The 27,392-nt window shown below is 40.3% G+C and overlaps 2 protein-coding genes and 1 non-coding gene across 7 annotated transcripts; 2 read left to right on the forward strand and 1 right to left on the reverse strand.

Annotated features, from left to right (window-relative positions):
• The first annotated feature begins 194 nt into the window (after positions 1–194).
• Positions 195–27,162, forward strand: LOC146673574 (PRELI domain-containing protein 1, mitochondrial-like). 5 transcript variants are annotated; one of them, XR_014908641.1, is made up of 7 exons: positions 195–361; positions 1,162–1,285; positions 1,585–1,810; positions 3,433–3,546; positions 4,933–5,011; positions 5,687–6,259; positions 26,585–27,162. XR_014908641.1 is itself a non-coding variant. In XM_085390303.1 (6 exons), the coding sequence occupies exons 2-6, from the start codon at positions 1,194–1,196 to the stop codon at positions 5,776–5,778; spliced, it is 603 nt and encodes a 200-aa protein (XP_085246429.1). In that variant the 5' UTR covers positions 195–361; positions 1,162–1,193; the 3' UTR covers positions 5,779–7,624. The 5 variants fall into 5 exon arrangements, 2 of the variants coding, with proteins under 2 accessions (XP_085246429.1, XP_085246448.1); XR_014908640.1 differs by lacking the exon at positions 26,585–27,162 and adding an exon at positions 16,291–16,419; XR_014908637.1 differs by lacking the exon at positions 26,585–27,162 and adding an exon at positions 15,960–16,123.
• trnag-ucc (transfer RNA glycine (anticodon UCC)) lies at positions 670–741 on the forward strand. The gene has a single exon. It is a non-coding gene; the product is annotated as a tRNA-Gly (tRNA).
• LOC146673576 (alpha-tectorin-like) lies at positions 10,560–19,713 on the reverse strand. The gene is made up of 17 exons (XM_085400974.1): positions 19,671–19,713; positions 18,416–18,507; positions 17,903–18,127; positions 17,152–17,226; positions 16,898–17,003; positions 16,638–16,767; positions 16,267–16,504; positions 15,952–16,102; positions 15,740–15,827; positions 15,571–15,633; positions 15,184–15,383; positions 14,005–14,136; positions 13,724–13,911; positions 13,412–13,563; positions 13,044–13,289; positions 12,773–12,935; positions 10,560–11,068 (listed from the first exon to the last, which is right to left on the reverse strand). Exons 1-17 carry the CDS (start codon positions 19,711–19,713, stop codon positions 10,976–10,978), a joined length of 2,385 nt encoding a protein of 794 aa, XP_085257100.1. The 3' UTR covers positions 10,560–10,975.
• Positions 27,163–27,392: the final 230 nt, after the last annotated feature.

The following is a 27,392-nucleotide window of genomic DNA, read 5'->3' on the forward strand; positions in this document are numbered from 1 at the left end:
TTTGGGTTGCCTAGACTAAAATATGTAAATCATGTAAATTGACAGAGTGAGTGCACAGAGGGCACCAAATTTTTGCAGAGTTGCCACAGACCTCCAAACTTCATGCGGTCTGCAGATCATGTGGATTTAGTCGTGAACCGTTTACCAAGCAGCGCGACCTGATTTCTGCTTGTCTAGTCTGCCATCTGGTGGAAAAAGGCGGTAAGTGCACGTATGACCGCCTGGGTCCACTTTTTTTCTTCTTTGTTTCTGTCTGAAATAAGCAGCTGCTACAAAGAAACCCCCGAACTGCCTCGCTGCTGTGTTTTATCCATGCCGGCTCCCTTACAGTCCGCCGGGCTTTGAGAAACACGCGCTTTAGGTACGTCCGTTACTTGGCTAGCCGAAGCTGTTAGCTTCCTCAGCAGCTACAACAGACTGCGACGTTTACGGTAGAGGGTGTTTGTGCGACCGCGTTAAACAGCTAACTAGCTTGAGCCCGCTGATGAAGTGCGGTTATAAAACAAAGGGATTAGCAATGCTGGCCTCGAGCTGTAGCAACACCTAATAACGGTCGCAGCTAACAGTTTTTACAGTAAACAAATGCTATGATGAAAAGCATTGCGTAGAAGTACTAGTATTGTGTTAATCACAGGATAAGTTGCTCTACTTTCCCCTCTGCTGACGTGAGCGTTGGTGGTATAGTGGTTAGCATAGCTGCCTTCCAAGCAGTTGACCCGGGTTCGATTCCCGGCCAACGCAAAGTCATTTTTTCACTAAAGTGGCAACTTTAGATTCTACTGTTAACAATTGCATATTTAAAAACGTGCTCACCCCAACGGTTTTCATTTGGTGTCTGAAAACTAGCGTCTGAAAACTTTTTGTGGGGGAAAAGCTTTTTGTGGTATGAAAACTAAAGTCATTTAAACACACTGTTAGAATTTAAAGCTACCCGGATTTTCAGGCACTAATGCAGGCACAATCAGCTGTCTGTCCTGTTAATGGGGACTTTGGCACGACTGTCCTATCCTCTCTTGCTTGCCGTGATCAAATTCAGTGAGTGTTCATACCAACGGGACAGGAATTTTATTCTACAAACTTAAACATGAAGAGGAACTCATGACACTAAATACAAAATATATTTTAAAAAAATATAACTTGTCTCTTATGTTGTTCCTGCAGCTGCTGAATGAGCTCTGTTAGTACATGCCGACATGGGGAGGTATTTCCACAGCGAGGTGGACATTAAGAGCCCGTGGCATCAGGTGCTGGCTGCCTTCTGGCAGCGCTACCCAAACCCATACAGGTAATTAATGATTGTTTCAGTGAATATGCAAAGTCATTTCCATCAATGAATCTGATATTTTTCCCTTATAAAACAGTGAAAAATGTCACCTTATTATCTAGTACAATAAAAGAAAAAAAACACATTAGTCCATTTTCTCCAGACAATGGACAAAGTGGACCAAACTGTCGTGCTTTTATCTTGACTGCATCAACCCTGGGTGTTGTTTGGAGAACTTCAGTTTTTTAAACAATAAAAGACATTTAAAAAAAAAGAATGTGTGAGTGTCCTTAAAAAATAGATCTGTTTTGGTGTACCAGCACCCATGTACTCACGGAAGATGTCCTATACCGCGAGGTCACCTCCAGCAACCACCTGCTGTCCAGGCGACTGCTGACGAAGACCAACCGCCTGCCGGGCTGGGCGGAGCGGGTCTTCCCCATGCACATGGCTCGGGCGGTCTATGTCCTGGAAGATTCTATCGTGGACCCTCAGGCCCACACGCTCATCACCAAGACCTGGAACCTGAACCACAACACGCTGATGGTGAGATGCGCTCTGATTAGATCACTGTGGTTAATTAACCCCCCCACCCCCACCCCATGACAGATAGGATAGAGTTCAGATTGATGGTCTTATTGTCATCAAGTGATTTCTCCCACTTTGAATGGGGCAGTTTGCAGTTTGAGATAACCAATCAGAAAATGGCCACGAGCTGTGAATAGCATGAAAGCATGAGATCATGGTCATAAGAGGTGGATGTAATAGAGCAGACCTTCCCAAAGTGTGGGGCCCGCCCCCCAGGGGGGGGTGCAGAGCCATTGCAGGAGGGGCGCGGTATGAAAAGGGGGGGGAGAAAAAACAAAACTCTTGGACACTGCTAGCACAGGGCGCCCACAGAAATGCAAAGCAGGAGATGAAGCATCGCTGAATATGTTTCCAAACCAACTTCATTCTAAGCCAAAGACTAGAAAATCTGGTGAAGCATGTTTGCCCTTTGGTTTCACCTGCACAAGTGCCGAGGTAGGTCTCCCGTGCTTAATTGGTTTTCCCTGCGTTGGGAGCAGTGCTGTGCTCTCCCAATCACGGACAAACAGTATCCCACAGTTGTTTATGTTTTTAAACCCATTTTGCACAGAGAGGCATTTTTTGAAAAATGCATTGATAGCAATGTTGAATATTATTACACATACAGTAAAATAATCACACCGTGACGCCTCTGCCTTTCTAAATGGAGGGACAGTAACTGCGTTTGTATATGTTAGTGTGTAAAACCTGTAGACAGTAAGATTAACAGTATTTTGTCTCTATCTGCCATTCTGCAATTCATCTCATGTAAACAATAACGTGCGCACAGCGTGACGTGAAAAAAGGCACATACCTTTGACGTTGCGTGACGAACTCTGTATTCCTCATCCACACGTAAACGGAAAAAAAGGAGTTTTAAAAAAATCTCCGTTTTCGGTGATTCGAAATGCTGTTTATGTGTCAACGAAACAGCTGCGTTTTCAAAAATACCCGTGTAGGTGTGGACGTAGCGTAATAGTTTACTTTCTTACTACCTGTAATTTATTGCAAGTTACTTGTATTTGCTTAATTGTTTACTAAATGTTTGAGGTGTGAAAGAAACCGCAATGGAGCAAAATATGGGTGTGTGTGGTTGGAGGATGTGTTTGTGCGTGTGCGTGCGTGTTGTAAAACAAAGGCAGCAAAAAAAGTTTGGGAACCACTGTAATAGAGGAACCAGCTGACATGGTTTGAGCACCTGAATAGGACATCTCCTGCACATCTAGACTTTGATGGACTAGGTCAGGGGTTTTGGGCATGTCCAGCTGTGAGGAGACCTGTGACAGAAACAGGACTGGACTGGGAATGCCTTGCTGGAAAGGCTGGAGATAGTTGCCTAAATGAGGCCATTCTCTCCACTTTTGCTCATCTCAGAAAGGACAAGAAAATGGATGAATTTGCAGATTTAAAGAACTGCACTGAACACAGGTATAAATGCTTTTTGACTGGAAAACTACAAGGCCTCTTACAGTCTGGTTGGTTTTAACATTTTCAGTATTTAACTAAGTTGAATATAATACTTTTTCCTGTGCTTGAACATAGTTTGTGTTTGGAGTAAAAACGGGCTTTTTTGTACATTTTCTACCGTCTCTGCCTCTAAGACTGTTGTGGAGCGGTGTCTGTTTGAAGAGAACCATGGTCGGCCATCTTGGACCAAATTGAGGAGGGAGGCCTGGATCTCCACAGCTGTATATGGACTGGGTCGACCCATACAGGTATACACAAACATACAAATGTTTCAGTCCTAAGGAAAATTGGCCACCAAAACCCAAACTCAACCTACTATCACTTAAAGTATAAAGAACACATCAGCTTCTCTTAGTGTATTTCTAATAGAGATTGACAGACCACGTGACCTTCGTGCATTGCTTTGTGGGTACCCGTGGCAACAAAATCAAAACACTGCATTAAGCGCTAGTATTTCCAGCACCGGTAATCATTAATTCTGTGGTTTTAAACCCTACTTGCATTTTATTTACCCCAAAAACAGTTATGTACAAAACGACGGACAACACGGCAGGTCCGTACAAAGGTTGATAGAGGGCGCCCAGTCTGGATCGCATTCCAGCATTTTGTAGGCTGGTTTTCCTACAAAACATAACAAACATTAGCCCGCAAAGCCACAGTGAACAAAGCAGCATAGCGCAATGAATTCTATTCAAATCAATATAAGACTTACTTGTAACCTACATCAACAATTATGTTATGATAAATTACGTAATAACTACAACAGAAGACTTACTGTTGTGGAAATGCTTGGAGCAGACTAACATGTGAGCTGGAGTGTTCTGAAACGTTATATTTGGTCTTCAAATTGCTGCAATCCAGGCCATACGTCAGCTCTTGTTACTTCGGAAACATGGCTTGAACAATTTCTCTTCCACGACGTAATCCCATAAACGATCTCTTTACCCGTCGGCTTCCCGTGGCTGTCATGCGACCGGCTATTGCAGTTAATAATACAACAGCTTCTCGCCATTTTTTGTGTTTCTTTTTATCGCTGTGTGACTGTTTTCATGTGAAAGCCTGCGTGCGCTAGTACCTCTTGCCACGAATTCCCAGAATCCTTTGCGGTTTTACCCCAGAATGACATCACATTTTCAATCTCTATAAAAGATCCCCAGTAATGGCTGGAGGTGTGGTCAACACGAACTTGATAACGGCTGCTTAGTTTGCCTTAATGTTCTGCATGTTTGCGATTATAATTTTATTCCATTATTTTTGCAGTTGGGTTGTTATGCTTGTTACATAGCTTCATGTTGGCTTAGCTAATATCTCGGTTACTCCTTGGCAATGCAGGTCATAAATAAAACCCCTGACTAGTTAGCGAGTTGTTGCTGGGGAAATTCGTTGCAAAGAGGGTGCTGCACCAAAATTCTGTCTGCGATTGGTTTGGTCTCTTATCAGATTGTCCATTGTCGCCCATAGTTTGCATGGAAGATGTCTGCAAACACTCAGAAAATTGTGAAGTAATACCTCCTGGCTCTCAAGCCAAGCCAAGATACCAAAACCAACTATGTGACACTTCGTCAGTATCTATATACAGCTAACGTATGGTGCGGGTATTTATCTTTGACTAATTCTTTGTCTTTCTCCGCCAGGAATTCGGTCTTGCCAGGTTTAAAAGTAACCAAGCTAAAGCCATGAGAGGGCTGGAGTACTCTCTCTCCAAGCTACAGAGTAAGTCACAAATACATGCACACACACATTTGTATTTCACCTCTGAGGGCTTCACCAAAACCTGAAGCTTAATTACCACAAGCTATGTGTTTTTGTACAAAAGTCCTGAAACTGTAAAAAGAAATCCAGTTAAAACCAAGAAAACAAACGTCAGCCTATCACAAAACCGCTGTTTTTTCTTTCTTAAAAAGGGAAATCATCATTTAAAAACTGTGGTTTTTATTTTCTCTGATCATCTTTGTCTAATTTAACTTTTAGAGCATTTCATTAAACGTTGGTCTCAATCTTGAGACCAACATTTACTGTATTGCACACCTTTGGTGGTGGCTTAGAGTGATGTCAACTTTTTCATTGATTTTTAGATTTGGTCACAGGAGTCACAATTTTTTTTATTTATTAAAATATGAATAACAAATGTCATATGAGTCTTCTCTTTTGACTTTTTTATGTAGATGTAGTTTAGATCAGCCTGATTTTCGGTCATTAGAACTTAAACCTTAGATTGCATATAAAAGACGACGGTACACTCCGGGTGTGAGAACTGTGCATTTTCTTTTCTAGTGTTAAACCTTAAACCTATTTTCAGCTCCATTATGCTCATATTCAGTTTATTTTTCACTTCAGGGCTCAGATCAGTGTGACAGTTCCTCATTTTCTACTTTTATTTATCCACAGCTAGTGACCAGGGAGAGTCATCAGAGAAGCAAAAGCCCCTCCCACCACAAGCCACGCCGACCCCCAACCAGAAACCCAAACAGTTTGTCTGAACCTCAGTAGGAACAACAAGCCCACAATAGAGATTGACAGACCACGTGACTTTTGCGCATTGCATGCCGGGAACTCGTGGCAAAACAATCCAAGTACCGCATCAAATGCAAGTATTTGCAGCACTGCAAAACGTTCATTCTCCGGTTCCAATACCTTCTTGCTTTTTCTTTGCCCCCCAAAAAAGGTATGTACAAAACGAAGGATAACAATGCCGGTCTGTACAAAGACAGACTCGACGAAAAGGCAAAGAAAAGATACGTGGAAAAAAATCAAAGGAGTGAAAGGGTTAGACCCTTACGAGCACACAGAGTGGACAAAAGACGTTAGCGTGCTGCCCAACTTTCACCACCACCAGTGCATACATTCATGAAGTTTAGTAACTTCAGGTCACTGCAACAAGCCCAGGTACAGTTTACTGACGGATGGGTACAGGACCTTGAAATGCACCGTGTAGAACGAAAGACCATCGCACAAACAAAGGTAAGTTTACCAGTCTCACAAATCGTCTTCATAAATACACATTCGTTAACCGTTTATTAATAGGACCTTTAAGCTCAATGGTAATTAATTAGTAGTGGAAATAATTTCTGGTACGGATTACAGAAATGTAGCAGTGACAATAATATTGTATGCTGTAATCGTACTGGGCAATTAGTGATACAAAAAACCAAAAAACCTGTTTTATCTGCTTTACCCGTCGGCTTCCCGTGGCTGTCATGTGAGCGGCTATTGCAGTTAATAATACAACAGCTTCTTTCCATTTTTTGTGTTTCTTTTTATCGCTGTGTAACTGATTTCAATTGAAAGCCTGCGTGCGCTAGTACCTCTTGCCACGAATTCCCAGAATCCTTTGCGGTTTTACCCTTGAATGACGTCACATTTTCAATCTCTATGGCTCGTTTGAAGAGCAGCACTAAAACGGTGGGGCATCCACTCATCCTCAGTTCTGATTGGTGACACATTAGCTGATACTGATTACTTTTCAAAGTCACCAGAGCAATGAACTACAATAATTCCCAGGATTCCTTGGGACTGATTTAATCATCTTATTAAAGTTTTAGTAATTTTTTTTTGAAGTTTGCAGTTTGTAATTTGTCAGTTATGTAATGTAAACATGATATTAAGTTAATAATTTAAGTTTATGTTGACTTTTCTTATCTTTGTTTTTATATTTTTATATGGAAATAGTGTTTTGTCTTATTTTGTAGAATTCTCTGAATGATTATTGTCATCTTGGATTTCTTTGGGACCTCCCACAGTAAATGTCTTAAGAGATTTTCTATCAATAGGAACGGGTTTACATCAGATTCAGGTAGTTTAGAATCAGACTGTTGTAGAAATGCATGTTTCATAGTATCCATATGCCAGTTTGAGTAGATGTTTGTTTTCTGGTGGTATGGCTCTGATCTTAAAATTCCAATAGATTTATGTTCTGGATAATTGGCCAACCCATTGAGACCAAGGGGAAGGTCAGAGTTGAGTTTTGTTTTTTCTCATGCTAAAGAGGATATTGTGTTTTAGATGTAGTCTTATCCGTTTTGGCTTTCCCATTTTTCCATTTGGTAGCTCGAAAAAGGGTTGTCAGTAACCTGGTGTATGTTAATATTGCAGCATGCCAAGCTGCATTATGCAAAATCAACCTCTGGGGCTAACAAATAAAGCTAATGTTAAAGCACTGAACACTGCAGTTTCTCTAATATCCACTTCAGACTGGTTCTAAAAGTGACCAAAAGTGAGTCAGTTCCCACAGACGCAAAATGTCAAACTTTACAACAGAAATAAAGATATTTACAGCCTGCTACAAAAAGATATTTTGGCCATATAAACTGTCCTGCATGTTGGCTAGAAGAGGGACATCAGTGTTAAAACTTCTGCCCACTCCCTGTGTGTTCTATATAATATCTATTCACACATCTTGACGCTGAAGGTTCTACATGGTTCTTACATGGTAAAGTAAGCACCTGAAAATAAAAGAGAAAAAACTTGTGGGCTGCAAATGGTAGTTTCTCATTGCCCGGATAAAAAGAATTTGTTAAACTGCCCTCACTGGATTGACCAATGCTTGTAATGGGAAAGCCTAAGTGAAGATATAAGAAGGAAAACTGTAGATTAACCTGAGTTGGGAAGGTCTGTTGGAGCCATTTCTAAGCAACTGCAGATTCCAAGATCATCAGTTCAAGCAGTTTCATCTAAGTACAAGTTATTTGGATGTCTCATTGCTAAGGACTGAAAGAAGAGCCAAACTGTCACTATCAGATGAGAGGAAATTGGTCAGGATGTTCAGGGATCCCCCAGGCTCAAGCCTGCCATGAACAGGAAACTTCTGGAACACCAGCATCAACGTCGATAGCAAAGTCAGTTTTAAATTGCCACGGAATGAGAGGGTGCTGACCAAGAAACAAACTCCTACTCCAAAAATAACACCTTCAAACTCCACTGAAATTTGTAGCTGCCCATATGGACAAGCCAAATGCATTCTGCAGAACATCTTTATGATGAGACTAGACGACCGGGGCGGCGGGTTGGGAAGCTCATCTATGTAACCGGAAGGTTGCCGGTTCGATGGACAAGACACTTTACCTACTGCCTACTGGTGTTGGCCAGAGGGGCTGATGGCGTGATATGGCAGTCTCACTTCTGTCAGTCTGCCCCAGGGCAGCTGTGGCTACAACTGTAGCTTGCCTCCACCAGTGTGTGAATGAATGAATAGTGGAATTGTAAAGCGCTATGAGGGTGTCGAAAAGCGCTATATAAATACAATCCATTATTATTATTATTAGACAAAGGTTGAACTATTTGGCCAAAATGACAGGTGGTGTGTTTGGAGGAGTAGCACTGCAGCGGCCGTCAAGCATGGTGGTAGCGTCATGCTCTGGGGCTGTTTTTACACTATTGCTACTGGTACATTACACAATGTGGATGCAATAATACAGGACTCTCCTTTTTTTTTTTTACTTGACAACGATCCCAAACACAAACGAAAACTCGATTCAAATGGAAGCACATTCAAAGCACATTAGCTCACATTAGCTAAGCCAGGTCTTTGCGAGGAAACTAACCAATTGAAATAAACTCTACCAATTCTGCCATGATGAATGGTCAGTTATCCAGCCTGAATTATGCCAGAAGCTTGTTGATGGATACCAAAAGTGTTTGGTTGAGGTCAAACCTTCTGAGACATTTAACCAAATACTAGTGAGGATGTAAGTATATATTTAAGTCTTTATGCATAGTTTTCGACCCTGTGTGAATTAGAGAAAATTCCAAATAAATTCAAACTTGAGCACCCAGCTCTTATTTTTTAAAGTAATTAAACATGTATGCTATACCATCATTCCACCATCGAAAAAGGTCAGTTCCAATAAATTATTTAAAAAAAACAAATTACCATGACATTCATGATGAGTGTATATAAACTTCTGACCACAACTGTATGTTTAAATGTGGAATGAATGGGTGGTGTCTGTAACACTAATATTAGTGCACATCTTTTCATTTTTCTAAGCCCGTCAGCTTTTCAAAGCCTCTGAATGTATTGCAGGAAATATTCATTAAAGCTGAAAAGACTGGAGTTCAAGCTGAACAGTTTCAGAGCCAAAAAGTAGAAGTAATGAAATTCTGGAAAAACACAGACTGGTTACCACACGCTTTATTTTTCCATCCTTTAGCAGAAATAGTACAAGTATAAAGGAGATGGATAAAAGCAGCATGTCTCTTGTCTCTGCGAACACTGTCACATTAGGTCAGCACTCGGTTGGTCAGTCAGTCCATCCAAGTCACCGTGGAAACCACCTGAGAAGACAACCAGAGTAAACTGTGACTGCTGTTCTTTCTGTCACAGACCTTGGCTCCTTTTCACAAATCATATCCCAGTTCTTCTGTTGGAATCATCTGTGTTTGAGGATGACCTCTGCCCTGATGCTGGACTGTCAGGTGACGTACAGTGGTGTGAAAAAGTGTTTGCCCCCTTCCTAATTTCCTATTTTTTGTGTATTTGTCACTCTTAAGTGTTTCAGATCATCAAACAAATTTAAATATTAGACAAAGATAACATGGCCCTGTATGAAAAAGTATTTGTAATTAAATAGAAATTTTCTAACAAACTGAAGCAAGCTAAGAGATCTCAAAAAGCAAAACAACATACCACGATCCAAAGAAACAGCTGATAAACAAAGTAGGTGACATCTCTCAGTCTGGAAAGGGTTAGAAGGCCATTTGTAAGGTTTTGGGACTTCAGTGAACCACGGTGAGAGCCATTATCCACATATGGACAAAACCTCGAACAGTGATGAACTTTCACAGGCCAGCCTACCAAAATTACTGCAAGAGTGCATCAGCAACTCATCCAGGAGGTCACAAAAGAACGATTCTTGACCTCAAGCTGAGATCACGAACAGATGGCCGTATATTCCCACTTGGGTTCTGCAGGAGGACAATCATCCAAAGCACAACAGCAAGTCCACCTCAATGGCTTAAGAAAAACAAAATGAAAACTTTGGAGTGGCCAAAGTCAAATTCCTGACCTGAATCTGATTGAGATGCTGTAGCATGACCTCAAAAAGGTGGTTTAGGCTTGAAAATCCTCCAATGTGGCTAAATTACAACAATTCTGCAAAAATGAGCGGGCCGAAATTCATTCACAGCACTGTACAAGACAGACTGCCATTTATGGTAAACGCTTCGTTTCAGCTGTTGTTGCTAAGTTTGGCCCGACCAGTTATAAGGTTTAAGGGAGCGATCACTTTTTCACACAGGGCCATGTAGGTTTTTTCCTCTTAAAAATAAACACCTTCATTTAGAAACTGCATTTTGTGTTTACTTGTGTTATCTTTATCTAATATTTAAATTCTTTTGATGATCTGAAACATTTAAGTGTGACAAATCTACAAAGGAAATACCAAATCAGGAAGGGGGGGAAACACCTTTTTGAACCACTGTATAAACTAGGACATTTTATTCACTCAACAGCTTATCAGGCAAAGTTGGAAATACAAACCCATCAGTTTAGGTGGGCAGAAAACTTAACTCCAGTAAAAATTGCTAACATATCTGTAATGTCTCTTTCCACCTCCACCAGTGAGGTTTCCTCAGGCATTTTTCCTCTTTCTGAATTTCTTACTTAAACTTCACTGTTCTCTTCAGCAATCACCACATAACATATATGATGGTAAATCACAAAAGCCGATTGTACCTTACCTAATAAGTCCAGGACACGCTGATGAAGGCTGGAGCTTCAGGTTCATATGTCAAACTGGCAGATCTGCGTACCCGAGCAGGTGTGTTACACGTCTGGAAGTTAAAGACAAAGTCCAGGCTTTACAAAACCAAGAGTGATCCATTCATTTAGGACTGAAGCCACTGACAGCAAACATTTCATCTTTTGTGTCAAAACCCTCCAATTATAACATTTTTATTGAATCTGATGATAGTAGTCTCTGAAAGTCGATCAGCATCTATTATATATGGGTCGATTCATCTTTTAAAAATGATGAATTCCGGTGATAACAATGAACAGCATCAGAAACAGCATTTTCAAAAGCTGAAGAACCTTTTAACCCTTTAAGACCTACCATAGAACCAAGTCCGCCAAAGCTTACTTTATATTTTTACATGCTGTAGTGCCATTTTTGGGAGCATTTCAAGTTGCTATACATCAATACAACTGTTATAGCCCAAATTTTAATAATATTTATGCATTAAATCCATAGTAACCACATAAATTGCAAAAAAGTGCAATAAACTACAGAAAAATTGAACATCGTTTTTGTTTTGTTTTTTAACATATATTTCTAATTAGAGAAATTTAAGAGGTTTATCCCTCAAAACTTTAAATACAAAAAAGTTGCAAAAAATAGTTTACAACCACAGGAAATTTAATTTGAGTGTCTTCATAGTTTTATTTCTGAGATACACCAATTTTTATATACTGCAGAAAAATTGAAAAACAATCGTATAATGCAAATTTGCAAAGAAAACAGCATGTGCATCAAAATAAACTATTTAAAGCAGTACAATTTGAGTTCTAAGCATCACAGAAACTATTCAGAAAAGCATAAAGTCAAACATGACTTTTAAAAACACCAGTATAGGCTTTTAAGGCCTACAAGTAAAAAAACTACATTTTCCGCGAAAATGACGTCACTTCCGGTTTCTGGCAGGTAATGGCGGACATGCGATCGTTCGCGCTGACGTCTATTTCAATGTAGGAAGTGTTACGAACAGCTGATCGGATTGGCAAAGTGTATTACATTTTTGTTCCTGCAAGCACTTTTTATGCAATTTTTGCAAAGCTATATGTGGAAGGAAACCGTGACCTAGCACAAGCTGATGGCATAAGATGTAAGTACAACCCCTCCAGTTTCATATGCAAAACAACATTATTGTGCTAGCTTACATGGTTCCGGTTCTACAGGGATTTAAAAATAGTTACGCAAAACGGAGCGTTGCCGCTCCGACCGCCTTTAAAGGGTTAATGCTTGATGCACTGCACCCATATCTAACAGCTCGGGCAAATTAGGAAAAAAATCTATGGTGTCATGGACAAGAAAGTCTACCACAACATTTTAGTGCATTATGGAGTCTCTTCTGGACCGGAGCTGATTAGTCGTGGGTTCATATACCAACAAGACATTGACCCCAATCATAAGTCAAAGCTGTGCAGACACTATTTGACCAAGAAAAAAGAATGTGAAGTTCTGGACCTGATGAAATGGCGAAGCGAAAGGTCAGACTTCAGTTCTGTTGAGCAGATTTGAGATTTAATGTATTCAAAGACAGCTCGCTAAAGTTTTATGCAAACCAATTCTCTGTGGACAGCTAGAAGCTATTTGGACATCAATAGCAAAAGACACTATGGATAAGGAACAGTAAATAATGCGCTTCAGTGCTTGAACATTTGCACACTGAAGAGAAATGTCTATGTGCAGAGCAATGTCTCATGAAATCAGAAAAGATGGCCAGATTTGGTATATCTTTCTATGAACATTTGCGTACCGGGATGCAGTTGTTCCCCTGTTTGGGACACAGGTGGAGCTGGCAGTGAAGGAAGATGTCACTAGAGCCCCCAGTGAACCGGAACATGTTGAAGGAGAAGTAAGTGGAGGTTGCCAGTCCGTTTTCCTCCACCTGCACCGTCGGGTCAGCAGGGTTTGCACAGCTGTTCATAAGCAGGAAAATAAACTTTGTTCAGGAGTCCATAATAGTGATCAAAAGGAATTAATCTCTGAGCAGCAGCGAGCAACCACCACCTCTGAATTTCTCTCACCCGTTAATGATCAGATCATGTCTTGGACTGCTGGTGGGTGATGCCTGGTCAGTTGCCCAGCAGGAGTCGGTCACCACACTGACCATGCTTCCATCCAAGCCATTGGTCTTCAACACCATCCAGATTTTCTGGTTCAACTGCAATTCACTGTTCCACTCCACAAGTTGTGTGCGGCCGGCATCAGTGTAGGCCTTGATAGTCAGAGTGTAATTCCAAGCTCCAGATGTGATGCACTGTGCAGCGGACCTGCAGAATGCACACATTTACACTGTTGTTAACAACAATCCCAACATCTTAAAATACTTGCTCTGTTAACAATGCCCACATTTTAACAAATATTCAAACAATACCTAGCAGCCATTACAAACCAGTCTCTGATTCTGAAGGTTGCAGTGTGGATGCTTGGCTGACTGTGAACACAGGAGAAGTCGATCTGGACTTGGTCGTTGCGAGTGATGATGTCAGAAGAGTGATTCTGGCTCCTGATGGTGTTCTTATAGATGATGTAGCTGTTGTTGGTCTGCAGGGTCACATAATCAGATACTAAGCAAGTTCTTCATTGTTTCATCTTTAACATCTGATACTGTTTAAGATGTTGACTGACTGGTATAAACTTCAGATGACCAAAAATTTTAGAATTCACAGAGATCAAAGCTTAAACAGCAGGAGATGAAACCCACCGTGACCACCGTCCCACATCTGTTGCTGCTGTTGAAGCTGAAGGTCACCATGTGGGTGAGCTCGTCCACCTGACCCCTGCAGGTCGGGTCGTTGAGCTGTAAAGCAGAGTAATTGATGTCTTTGTCCTCCAGGAGACAACCGACCAGAGTGACTGAAGCAGTGTTCTCCTTGCAGACCGCTGCATCACCTGAACGTCACAATATCAGTCAGAAAAATCACAATTAGAAGTTTTCCTCCATTATTCAGCCCTGTTGTCATGGTGATGTCACAGCTGTCGTACCCAAAGAGTTGTTTTCTTGGTACTTGGAGGCAAAAATGGTCCGACAAAAGCAGCGAGTGTCACCACCGACCGTCTTCTCACCACAGAACTCGTGATCGCTGCAGGTCCTGTCCTGACAGAAGGCCTCAGAGGCTACAGAGGAACACACTGATGTATTATCCTGAAAACGTGGGAGCTCTAAAACTCCACAGTTCAGTTCTTTAACAAAGGAGAGCTTATTAATAGGGGTGGGTTTTGATTAGTGATTTATCGATTAAAATCGATTCTAGCTTGGATAACGTGATATCGATTCATTAAAATCCTGAATCGATTTTTTAATCTAAATTTATTTTGCCCAAAAAGCCAGAATCTCAGGTTAAACCTCACAAAATTTCAACAACCACCAAACAGCTAAAACAGTAAATGAGAGCAGGTACATGGATTCTGCACAAAGACGTAAACACAAAGCGCGGACCCGCGGATCAGGATCAGGATCAGTGAGATGTTGCCTTTCTCACCCGACGGCACGGACTGGGGCTGAAAGCCGACAGCTCGCTGATTCTGATGTTTCGGCGGGTCCACGCTTTTTTGCGCTAGATTCCGAAGCTGCAGGTTTCTCTCTCCAACCAAAATTCACTGAACCAGCACAAAAGAAGCAGCAAACTACGCTTCACATTTGATAAACATCGACGTGAATTCCCTCTTACTTTTGCTGTTTTGCTTCCACCACGATACAATCACACTTCATGCACAGCTCTCTCTCTCTCTCTCTCTCTCTCTCTCTCAGTCTACTTCAAGAACAGTTTTGTTGAGCTAGTTAATAGGTATGCCCTCATTGTCATCTGTTGTGATTTTATTTTGAAAGGATGCTTCCTGTTATGCTGCGGAGTATACGCGAGAGTTCAATAAACAAAGTCACCTTTTGGTGTGAATGTTCCCATGAAAGCCGATGCCCCACGTGTGATTATTCCTCCGTCTAGATAATAAGTATCTTCAATATTTGATAAAGTCTCGCAAGTGTCAGCTTTCTTTTTATGGATATAAAAATATAGAAATGTACCGATGCATGATCTGAATTATAATATTTCTGACTGTCTGAGGCCAAATTTCCCCGATTCAAATCAAATCGAATCAGAATTGAATCGATTCTAGAAATCAGTGACAATCTGACGTCTTATTAAGGTCTTATTAACATCTTACAGCAGCCGGTCTTTGATGTCCAGCCATCCAGAGCGTGGTTGTGTTGACTGCAGGCTCTGGCGTAGGCCTTCAGGAACTGACAGTTGAGTCCGCTCACCGCAGGATATTTACACAAAGTGTCGGTGCAGGCGGTTATGTAGGGCTCTGGGTCAATGTCAGTGTTACAGGAGGAGAAGGGCGCCTCCTTCAGGAGATTACAGCTGTACCACAGATAGAGAAACAAAATTGAAGACAATAAAATAATAATCTGTAATCAGTTGTGTTTATCTTCCATCTATGCTACAGTCACATGTGATGTACCATGTAATTTACAAGACAGATCAACACACATGTTTTTTATTACGTCAAAGGGTAAACAGATCCTGCCTTGTGGATCAGTCTGCTCACCGTTCAGTCACACTGGTGCAGTTGATCGTGCTGTCAGCAGGCTCACTGTACTGCATCTCACAGCTAGGGGGCGACAAACAACAAAGTTCAGGCTCCTTTATAAAAACAGAATATCTGCAACATCAGCAGCAGCAGTCAGAGGGACTCTGAGCTTGTGATGCGGTCTTACCTGGTGGAGCTGTACTCAGAGAGCCTCAGGTCACTCAGAGAGCTGCTGGAGTTTCCACACAGACCCTCCACAGATGAACCAGCAGGTCCTGCACAGGATCAGGACAGAATGAGTCAGATCAGCATCAATATTCAAACTGGACAAACACAGAAGAATAAATAACAGCACAGTTTACAGTTTACATTACATGAGTTAAACTTTATTTTCTGTACCTTTTAAGACGATCTGTGCGGTGTCGCCATCAAAGAAGACAGAGATGCTGAGTTTGGTGAGTTCGGCAGTGACTCCAGTTTGGTCCTTAGAGAGCTGCACACCGTGAACCAGCTGAGATGAGCTGCTGAGGGTCAGTGTGGAGTCGTCCAGCTGCATCACAGCAGAGACAAAGTGGTGGAAACACTGAGTGAAACATGTCAAACACACAAACAGGCTGATTTCACAGCAACAACCACTGAGTTCAGCAGAGGATGAGGGAGGACTTTGGATCAGACTCCACTCTGACACATGAACTGTGGCTGTAGGTCGCTTACCTGAACTCTCCCACCTTGTTCCAGGTGAATGTCATGCCCGTCCACACGCAGCGTCACACTGTCCAAAAAGCTCACATCTTTACGACGTCTGTCCCTGAAGTTCCCCAGAACAAGGAAATCTGGGAGTAACGGAGTCGAGAACAGAGAGTACGCACAGCGATCCTGGATGGAGTTCATATGGCCGTGGACGTCGATGACAGTGGGGCCGGTCACAGTGCAGGTGGAGGCCAACCTGCAGCTAACAAAGGCAACCAACCACAAACATCACCATGAGTTGCTGCCAAAGAAGGTTACCGCAGGGGACCCTCTATTTCTTAAGTTATTTCACTGTAGAACCTTTTAGTAACAAAATATGAAGAGAAAATATTTACATGCCGTTGCCTTGACAATACTCCAATGGACCACAACCAGAGGTCTGGAGGGTTGCAGTCTCAGAACAGGTGACATTGGAGCAGATTTCTGGGTCAGAGTTGACCACAGTACCAGGTATATACACAGTACCTGGGAAGAGATAGAGGCTTCACTTTAGTTCAACAGTTTTCCAACTGTAAGTGCAAATAAAACAGTAACAATCAAATCTTTCAGAATTACATAATCCCAAAGTCACGGTAGGAGTTTAAGATTCACTAACCTGAGTGTCTGCATCCACTGATATCTATGGTATAATTATGATACTTGTTAAGAACGTTATTAACCGCTAATGTGTCGATTACGACATCACTGACCCGAGTTTGGAGCTAAACAGAAACAAACACAGCTAATGTTATAATCACAGAGCAGAAAGAACTGACATCAAGCTGAAAACAGACACAAATGTTGGCATTAAATATAAAGTATTTAACATATTACGTCAAAGTGTTATTGTTCATATACACACAGACTCACCGCCACTAAACCAGTGCCATGTGCTTCCAAACTCAGAGCTGCTTCTGTCCCAAAGTTGAATAGGTTTAAGATCATCTGTAAACAGGTTAACAGGAAAGATTCAGTCACTGTGAAGAAGTTTCATCTGAAAGTGTTTAGAAAAGCTCAGGTTCACAACATTAACATTGGGCCTGTTGAGCTGCATTGCTAAAACATTTTGAATTTCATAATGGAGTGTTTCCATATGCTATAAAAACTACAGTCATCACACATGTTTTTAAATCAGGTGATTATATAACCAATCATCAGACCAATCCTTCTGCTAGCAACAAAAATAGCAGAAAAAGTGATTTTTAAACAAACACGATCATAATCCAACATGTTGTCATATACTGAAGTGGTATCCATGCAAGTCTCTGTTTTCATGGTCTGTATTGTCTTAAAGTGCCTCTGTTTTCAATCTTTAATAGTTGCTTTTGATGTTTAGTTTGTTTGGTTATGATTATGCATTACTTTTACCATTCACATGCGTTGGTCCTGTCTCCTGTCTACGCTTAGATGCCTTTGCATCTTTGGTTTTCCTTCACCCTTCAGGTGAAAACTAGCCTGTACGGCTGCATCTTACATACTCATGTTAATTAGTCTACAATGTCCCTTTAAAAAATAAAAAATAAAAAGAAACATTTTTCATTTTATGTTTGTTTTCAGTGTTGATTGAAACTATTAATTTTAGGCACACCCTTCAGGCTTTGTGATACAGAGCAGGACTCACCGTTAAATGGCGGATCGGCATGATTATTTGCACACTGCATCTCAAACTGTTCTGAATTGTTTGTGTTTTATTTCTAATCCAACGTTCAAGAAAAGAATCTGCTTGAACTATAGAAAGAACTGCTCTCCTTTTGTCAGGTGAGCTCCCTATGATGCAGTCGCCTTTATTCCCAGGGTTGTAAAACTTGTCAAAACAGAACGCAATCTCTTCTCTTGTGAAGTTCGCCTGTAAAAATCAGAGACACAACAAATCAAATAGCAAAATATTTTGTGGGTTTTTCTGTCATGTACAGCTGAACTGTTGGTGCTCAGGTTTCAGTCAGAGCTCTCGCTCTTCTTCAGGAAGCTGCATCAGGTGATGGTTACATACTCAGCATCACTGCAGAGGACATTAATAAGACGCTGATCTCTGAACTCTTCACTCAGTCTGCAAACATCATCTCTGCTACAGGTGGAGATTAAACAGCAACAACACATAAAGCTCTGCTAAAACATCAGGCTTCATCCTACTCACATAGAGCTTCCCGTACTTCTGTCCATAATATGTGATGGGACATGAGCTGATGTCCAACACTGAAGACTCACTGACTGACTGTTGCTGAGCACCTGAAGACACAGACACACGTGAGAGGTGTGAGCTGCAGCCTGTTAGCTGTTAGGACAAACAAAGGTTCACATTCACGCGTTTGTAGAAACAAAGTATTCGTACAAGTTGCCAAAATCTTGGAAAAGGAGGGTAGATTACAAGTTAAACTTGGGGAACTTATATGGATGGGTATAGTAGACTTAACGTTTTTATTACTTACTCACTTTACACTCTCATTTGTAATAGCAGAGCATACTCGATGCAGCGATGGACAGCCGGATAGGTCATGATCAGTCTCATAGCTGGTGTAAAACAACTATTCAAATTATTTTGCTAAAGTAATAGGGTTGATGGATATATGGGGACTTATGAAGTCTTATCTATGTTACGGTAGTACATTAACATGTACTCTCACGACAGGCCTAAACACTAAAGTACAGAAAGGTTACTATGTTGTAACTTCAGATATTGCATTGTATAGATCAGCTATGCAGTGTTTGGAAAAGAGAATGAGAGCTGTTTTGATCTGAATATGATGAGTTGATAACATTCAGAGTGCCAGTGAGGCTAAAACAAAGTAAAACAAAATGTATGAAATACATGACAGGGACTCACAGATAATCAGGGTGAAGCTGAAAAACCAGTAACAGACAGATATGGACAGGGAAAAAACTCCAAATGCAAAGACTGGAGGTCCACTACGAAGCAGGATTCAAGGCAAGGCAAGGCAAGGCAAGTTTATTTGTATAGCACAATTCAACAACAAGGTGATTCAAAGTGCTTTACAGAGACATTAGAAACAAAAAAAAAATAAAAAGCATGATTTAAAATTGATTAAAACAAGCAAATAAACTAACTAACTAATTAACAAATCAAATCAAATCAAATCACTTTTTATTGTCACATCACATGTGCAGGCACACTGGCACAGCACATGCGAGTGAAATTCTTGTGTGCGAGCCCCACAAGCAACAGAGATGTGCAAACACAACAACACAAACGAGCAAAATACAAGAATGGCCAACCTGAAACTAATAAAACAAACAAACAAACAAACAAACAAACAAACAAACAAAACAGTATATAAAATCAAAACAGATAAAAACAGAACAGTAGATAAAATCAGTAGTTAAATGTAAGTTTTGAAATTTAAGCTTAAAAGTGTGGATTCAATCTTATTTACGCTGGGTTTCCTGTCCTGTGAAAGTGTGACTGGGGCATATCATGATGGTAACTAATACTGCAAACCTAACCTGCACTGGGTAAGAGATCAGCAGGTATGAAATCAGTCACCTATTCTCCAGAAATGAGCTTGGCCATTTCTGGGAGATCCCTCGGACCTCTGTATGGCGAGCAGTGTTGGTCAAGTTACTTGAAAAAAGTAATCAGTAACTAATTACTGATTACCTCCCCAAAAAATAATGCCGTTACTTTACTGATTACTTATTTTCAAAAGTAATTAATTACTTAGTTACTTAGTTACTTTTTAAAACACGATTTACAACCTGAATTGGTGATAAAGCGATAGATCTTTCAGCCCAATTCTACTTTTTCTGCATAATCCATCATACAAAATGTAATCAAATGGAAAAGTCTCTTTTTTTAAACTTGTTTTATCAGTTTTAATCTTTTAACTTTATGCATCAAGCAAAGCTTAAATTATATGCACCATTCTCTGACTTGAAGAAATTAGTTTAACATTTAAACCTATTTTCTGCACATTCCAGCACATAAAATAAAATATTTTTTTGTGTTTACACTCAGTCTTTCAAATAGATGCAAGTAAAACACAGCAGAAAATAAATAAAGTCAAAGACTAGCGGTCCTGTTGCTCTATTTTCACCTGTGAAGCAGGACTGAGGGTAGGCGGAGGTTTACCCTGGTGCAGGTGAGCCGCAGCGGTCAGTTGAAGAATCTGCGAGTTTCTCTGTGAGTTTCCCATTACGTGGTAGCGCACTCGGTGCTTGCTTGGAAGTTTAGGGGGGTTTTTTTGCTGTAAAAAGAAGTTTTCTTCCCACGCACAACGGACGCTAATGTTTTTGTCACTTTTTATGGAATCAAACTCAAAGTAAGGTCAGTACTTCCACGCTTTAAACGCTGCACGCTCATACTCTCTCCCACAATCGATATATGATCCATTGTTGATCTGCACACAGCTGTTGTCACCAACGTCGCGCTCGCTTACGTCACTGTCATGACACATTCTCGCAAAAAAATCACGGTTTTAGTAAGGCAGTAACGCAGCGTTCCTATACGGGAAAGTAACGGTAATCTAATTACCGTTTTTGCAATAGTAATCCCTTACTTTACTCGTTACTTGAAAAAAGTAATCAGATTACAGTAACGCGTCTGATGGCGGGTAAGGAGGGTCTAAACTTTTTCAATGACATCTAATGTTTTTGTATTTCTCTGAGTATCAGTTAAGAAAAAAAAAAAGATTCTCAACTTTATTTGCTGATTTTCTCCTGGCTGGCTGCAGATATCTTAACACATCTTTTCTGTTTTATAAGCATTAATATATTATTCTAAAAGAGAGCAGATATTTGTATTGGTGACCTTGTTAAACATTTTTCAGTTTTACTAACTGAAGTGCTTGAAGTATAAACTTTTAGTACTATATATTTCTCTACAGTGCCTTTCTCTTCACACACACACTGCTATTTTTGTGTGTAGCGATCCATATTTTCCCCATGGTACAGTTTTATCTTCCTGCATCCAGTAAATATGGAAGCTTGTTTCTGCCACTGAAAAAAATGCTGTCAGTTATCTGCAAGTTACACTTTTGGTTTATTGTCTTTAAATTTCAATTTAGTAACTCAAGTTTAGGATCAGGACTAGGGGTTATAATTTGTCTGAGTCTTATTAGTTCAAAATGCCACGAAAATAACTCAATATTAACAAAAAACAGGACTTGAAATGTTCAGTTATTACGTGAAAAGTTTAAGATGAGTGAGTTAAATTGAATGTGAACAGAAAACAGGAAATAATTTCTTCCACATAGACCCAAAACTATATTTACTGTGTTTGGACCTTTAAGGACACAAACATGTTAAATGTGAGCAAAATGTTAGTAAAGCTCAGTGTTTTCAATGCAAAAAAGACCATAGCATTGTCAAACGCGCCAAACCTTCCACGAGAAAAACATAGAAACTAAAAGACAAGACAGGGGGTTTGAAAGAGTTCAGGGAGTCGTGTTGAATGTAATTAATGAACCATCAGATTGATGGATGGGCAGATGACAGAGATCTACATCCCTTGAACTCTTTAAAAATGCTTGTTTGTTTGTATGATTGTTTATTCTAAAATAAAGATATGAAAGCAAGGATCCCAGGAAAATCTGTCCATGTTTGTCAGATTATCAGCACTTCAAATGGCCTTCACTGTCCCTCCTCACTTCAGGTCATTTGGTCTTTGTTCCTCAGTCTCTGATTATCAGTTCCTGAATACTAATCACCAAATACTCAAGTCTAGTAAGGATACTTTTAAAGTAGCTGCGGTGCATGCTTACCTGCCAGTACAATGAATGCAGACAGGAAGAGCAGTGGGCACAGCATGTTGGAGGGAACCAATCGCCTGACAAAGACCTGAAAGAAAAAAAAACACAGTTGGACGTCTGTGATTGGACAGAAAGTAGCACAAACATCAAATGGTAACACTTGGAGTTATTACTGTACATCATCTGTAAGGTTAGGAAAATCCCAGCATGCAGAATGTTTGAAATTATGACTCTGATGATGTCACAGAAACAGACTAACTGAACAATCATCACTGTGCGAGTTAAACATCTCCATGCTCCTTCAGCTGTCAGTGAAATTTGTCTCCTTGCATCAACACTTGGCACATTTCCTCTCTGAATCTAAGTTTATTTTCTCATTAAACACCAAACTTCAAAGAAGAGAAACATAACAATATGAATAAAAGACTGGAGGAATGCGTATCATGAGCAAAAAAAACAAAGAAAACCCTGAATTTATCCTTTAAAAGGAGGACTCAGCATTTAAAAGTTCTAAAAGTCAGTGTGCGAGTTTTGCCCACTCCTTCGTCTGTCTGTTATTTATCCTGTTAAAGCCACAGAGATGCCCGTCAGTGACTCTTTATTGTTCTACTCGTGCAGCTCGTCTTACCTTCTGGAGCTCTGTTGGAGGATGAGGAGGGTGGAGGCTGCTGCTAAGGAGGCTGTCTGGTGATGGTGTCTCTGTGAGCCGTCCGTCTCTCTTTATTTGGATCCTTCCTGCTGTCCACACCCAGGTAGAGAGGAGGGCTGGAGGAGCTACCTGATGGGAACCTCCCACTGATGAATCAGCCTCTTACAGAGAGACACCTGAAATAAGCCCCCGAGAGCTTCAGGTGTTTTTTGAAACCTTTCAGCATATAACATTTATGTCTTCTTAAATGGAATAAAATTAGAAATAATTCCTTATGAATTTTGATTGCTGAGATTTTTCTAGTGACCAACATCTTGTCCCGGTCCCGTTCGTAATCTCAGCTTTCTAATCACCACGTGGCTGCAAACACAAGTGCACACGGGCAAGAAAGTCGTCAAGGCCACCAAGATACAGAGATGGCAGAGATGGAGGAGAGTCCCAAGGCTGGAACATTTGAGGCCAGAGATATCGTATCAAACAAAAATTCCTTTAGTTCACTCCTTGTGCTGAAAGTTTTCGTGTCACCCTCACTGCACCTCATCTTTGGGATGACTGTGTATTCACACTGTTAGAGTCCTGTTAATGCCATCATATTACAACAACTTTAATCTACATCTGCTTCTGCTCAGACGGTACCTTTTTAGGGACCAGGAACCAGTGGGGTAGAGAGGAGGGCTGGAGGAGCTACCTGATGGGAACCTCCCACTGATGAATCAGCCTCTTACAGAGAGACACCTGAAATAAGCCCCCGAGAGCTTCAGGTGTTTTTTGAAACCTTTCAGCATATAACATTTATGTCTTCTTAAATGGAATAAAATTAGAAATAATTCCTTATGAATTTTGATTGCTGAGATTTTTCTAGTGACCAACATCTTGTCCCGGTCCCGTTCGTAATCTCAGCTTTCTAATCACCACGTGGCTGCAAACACAAGTGCACACGGGCAAGAAAGTCGTCAAGGCCACCAAGATACAGAGACGGCAGAGATGGAGGAGAGTCCCAAGGCTGGAACGTTTGAGGCCAGAGATATCGTATCAAACAAAAATTCCTTTAGTTCACTCCTTGTGCTGACAGATTAACAAAAGATTAATACACTAATCAATTTTTGTCAGAAGCACGTCGCATATGCCAGCAACACAACTCTAAATAGCTACAGAGAGACTGATTAAGCAGTAAGAGTGAGTTACCCAGAATTAAACACAGATCGGCCACAACTGTTATAGGTAAAAATGGAATAATGTCACTCTTTCACTGGCTAATATGATCACTTCACTGTAGGTCATTAGTCGCTCAATGAACATTTCATTAAACAGAGCAGGAATGTTTAAAACAGCGTGTTCAAACATCCTAGTTTTATTTTGAATGCTCACATTACTTCTTACTTTGCAAAAACACAAAACTAGCAGGGTCAGAATTATTAGCATCACTGATGCTAACAGTCAGCTGTGTGTGGTCTCTGTTGGATAACAGCCTGAACCGAGTAACCCCAGCCTATTCTTCTTTTGCAAAATTCTCAAGCACCTCCAGATTTGACGATCATCTTTTATGGAGCTCGGTCTTCAGTTCCCTCCACAGATGTTCAGCAGGCTTCAGGTCAGGACTTTGTGCAGGCCAGTCAGTAATGCTCATTGTGAGCTGGTTTTTCATCGCCTCCTGAAGGAGCCACGTCTGTTTTGTTTTGCGGTTATGTTGGAAGACAAAGTGAAGACCCAAGCACAGTTTTGCTGCTGACTGCTTGATGTTTTCCTTCAGGGTTGTCACATTTTCTTTCTTCATGTTTCCTTCCACTATGAAGCATCCTCACCGTGTTTCACTGTGGGGACGAGGTTCGCTAGGAGTTGGTTGTTCTGGGGTCTTTAGACACGTCTCTCACTAGTTTTCTGTCCAGTCTTTGAGATCTATTCCTTCCAGTCTCTGCCAGGCTTGTTCTGTACTGTCTGGCTGTCTTTGAATGTATCGATGATCCTTCTCACTCCACTTCTTGACACCTGGAAAATTTTTGTTAATGTTGTATTTTTAGCTCCAGCTTTCTGAGCCTCAGCAAGTCTTTTTCTCAAGTCTAAACTGATTTCTTTTGGTTTTGACATAATTTATCTGTGTAAGTTGAAAGATAATCCTCAGTTTTAACTTATTTCACAAGTTTTGTGGATTTCAAGTTAAACTAGATCATTTGCACAGCTGTGGCTTAATAAAAAAGTATTTTTTTCAGGACGGGTTTGATTACAATTTTGTTGTTCTTGACAATAAGATTCTGAAACAGAAATAATTTAGGCTTACTTAAGAAAACTAGTATGTTTACACATGCCATGTTGAAGTTTGAAAAGTTTTAACCCAAATTTTAAATTTTAGCAGATGAATGGAGGGAACATAACAGGATGTAAAATATTGGTCATTACATTTAAAGATGTTAGAAGGATCGTTGTGCTTAGTCTTTGGACTCACTGACCCATTGATCCAATCCTTTGTGAGCAGGTTTTCTGATGTTTGACAAAAATCTCTAGTAAGTGTCATTAGCATCAGCTTCATGTCAGAATTATTGGGTGTAACAGATAGAAAAGCTCCCACAGTCCCTTTATCAGCCCTCTGAAATATCAAAAGATGCATTTGAGTACACAGCATGTTTACAGGTAATCGTGTCAGTGTTACGTAGTTGTTATCAGTCCTTAACACACTCATCTGAAAAACCCCATTATACGTCATGTTGCTTTGACTCGGTGTAGACACAGATACAGGATGTGGAACAGTTTGGATAATAAGGACTTTAGTGTACATTTTGTTCCCACTGGGATTTTATTACAGCTAACAACAATACGCACTTTACATTCTGAAAGCCTTCCTTTACTCTGACATTTGGGCTCTGAATCAAGAACCGTTAAGTTTGTACATGCTTCTCTGATGGTGAACATCTGTCGGCGTATGCTTATGTACTCGGGCTAACAAACTGCACCACAGAAAGTACACTATGTGTACTTTCAAAATGCATTTCTTGCAAAAATTTAATTTTTGTCATATGTACATCATCTTCATCACAGTCTCACTTTTTCAATCACATGACATTTTACTATGGTATTCTGGTTGTGCTTTTGTGCAAGAACACATATTTTAAACTGGCCAGACTGCATCGAGATGGGATTTTAGTGGAGCCGAGTGTAAAATGAGGATCTTTCAGTGCAATGATGTCATTTTGCATGCACTGAAAGTTTTCGTGTCACCCTCACTGCACCTCATCTTTGGGATGACTGTGTATTCACACTGTTAGAGTCCAGTTAATGCCATCATATTACAACAACTTTAATCTACATCTGCTTCTGCTCAGACGGTACCTTTTTAGGGACCAGGAACCAGTGGGGAATGTAGACAATTTAACTTTTAACAATTTTACTTGAGTGAACTATGTGAAAACCTCCTTTATTTATGAAGAGTCAACAAAATATTTGCAAAAACACAAAACTAGTTACAGTATCATCATGCAAGGACACAAAGACTATTTTTAGGTATTTTGAGATGAGACATCTAGAATGTCAAGGCTTGGGAGGAGCAGATATAAGGGTGCATTTCACATTTGATTTTGAGGAAATCAACATACTTTGGGTAAACCATGTGGAGCGATTCTCACAGAATCATAAACACAAAAAACTTGCTGTGCTACAAATTGAAAGACATCACCACTGTCGTGAAGGTAAATGCTACTAATTAGTGAACTAAATGACACATTCAGAATACTTTATTAATCCCTGAGGAAATTATGTGGTTACACATAATTAATGTTAATTAATGCAAATCAAATTAATTTGATTTACATTAAAATTAATGTCAATGTCAATGAAAAGGTGACAGGCATGTTTTCTGGAGTGCATCTTGCCAAAACACCTAGTGTGACAGACCTCATTCCAAAAGGTTGGACAGGATGTGAGATTGAACATTACACAACTTTTTATTTATGTCTGTTCCCAGAGGCCATTGTTGAGTTGTGGGCAGTACACCATCGACAGCTGGAGTGCATCTAGGATCCACCATACATGGAAATTTTTAGGTGTAGGCTGAATTCCAGTGTTTTCTGACAGGATGTCAGGTAAAAGGTGTATTGTGTATATTTGTCTGTAACAAGTTAAGCATGTGATCGTGTTATCATTGTCATTAATTTGATGATTATGTTTAGGTCCCCACCGTGCAGCACAGCTTTATCGCTGCAGTGTGAAGCTCTGACAGGAGCTCGGTGCTGTATTTGGTTGTCAGGGATGAAACACAGGGTTGTCTCTGCGAATGCTTCAACTCTAACTGTTTGGAAAAACTGTTGAATCTAAACTTTGATTGTGTCCTCTGTTTTATGTTATTTGAATTTTCTTTTAGATGTACATAACTTTAATCATCAGCTGTAGTTTTTAAATGTACTTTAGAAATAAACTTGACAGATAATTATGACATTTTTGGTTTATTTTGAGTTGGTGTGCTTGTGCTTTCCTTGTGCCATTGTTGATAATTTAGTTCAGCTGGGTCTCGTTCTACATGGCTGTCTGCACTTCCCTGAATTTCCCTCTGTGTATACTTCAGTTGCCACATTCTGTATATACTAGAGATGGCACGATACCACTTTATATGTCCGATACTGATATGAATCCGATATAGTGTATTTTTTAATCATTAAAAATGTTTTTTGAATATCTTGCTGCATTTTGTATAAGTTCATTCTCAAGTTTAAAAAACAAAACACTAAAGCTATTCTGTTATGCCTGTATGCAAAAAACACACTGCACTCAAAATA

Source organism: Rhamphochromis longiceps, linkage group LG3 (assembly GCF_057381845.1).
Source record: "Rhamphochromis longiceps isolate RC_006_pf linkage group LG3, R_longiceps_female_GT1.1, whole genome shotgun sequence".
NCBI classification, from domain to species: Eukaryota; Metazoa; Chordata; class Actinopteri; order Cichliformes; family Cichlidae; genus Rhamphochromis; species Rhamphochromis longiceps.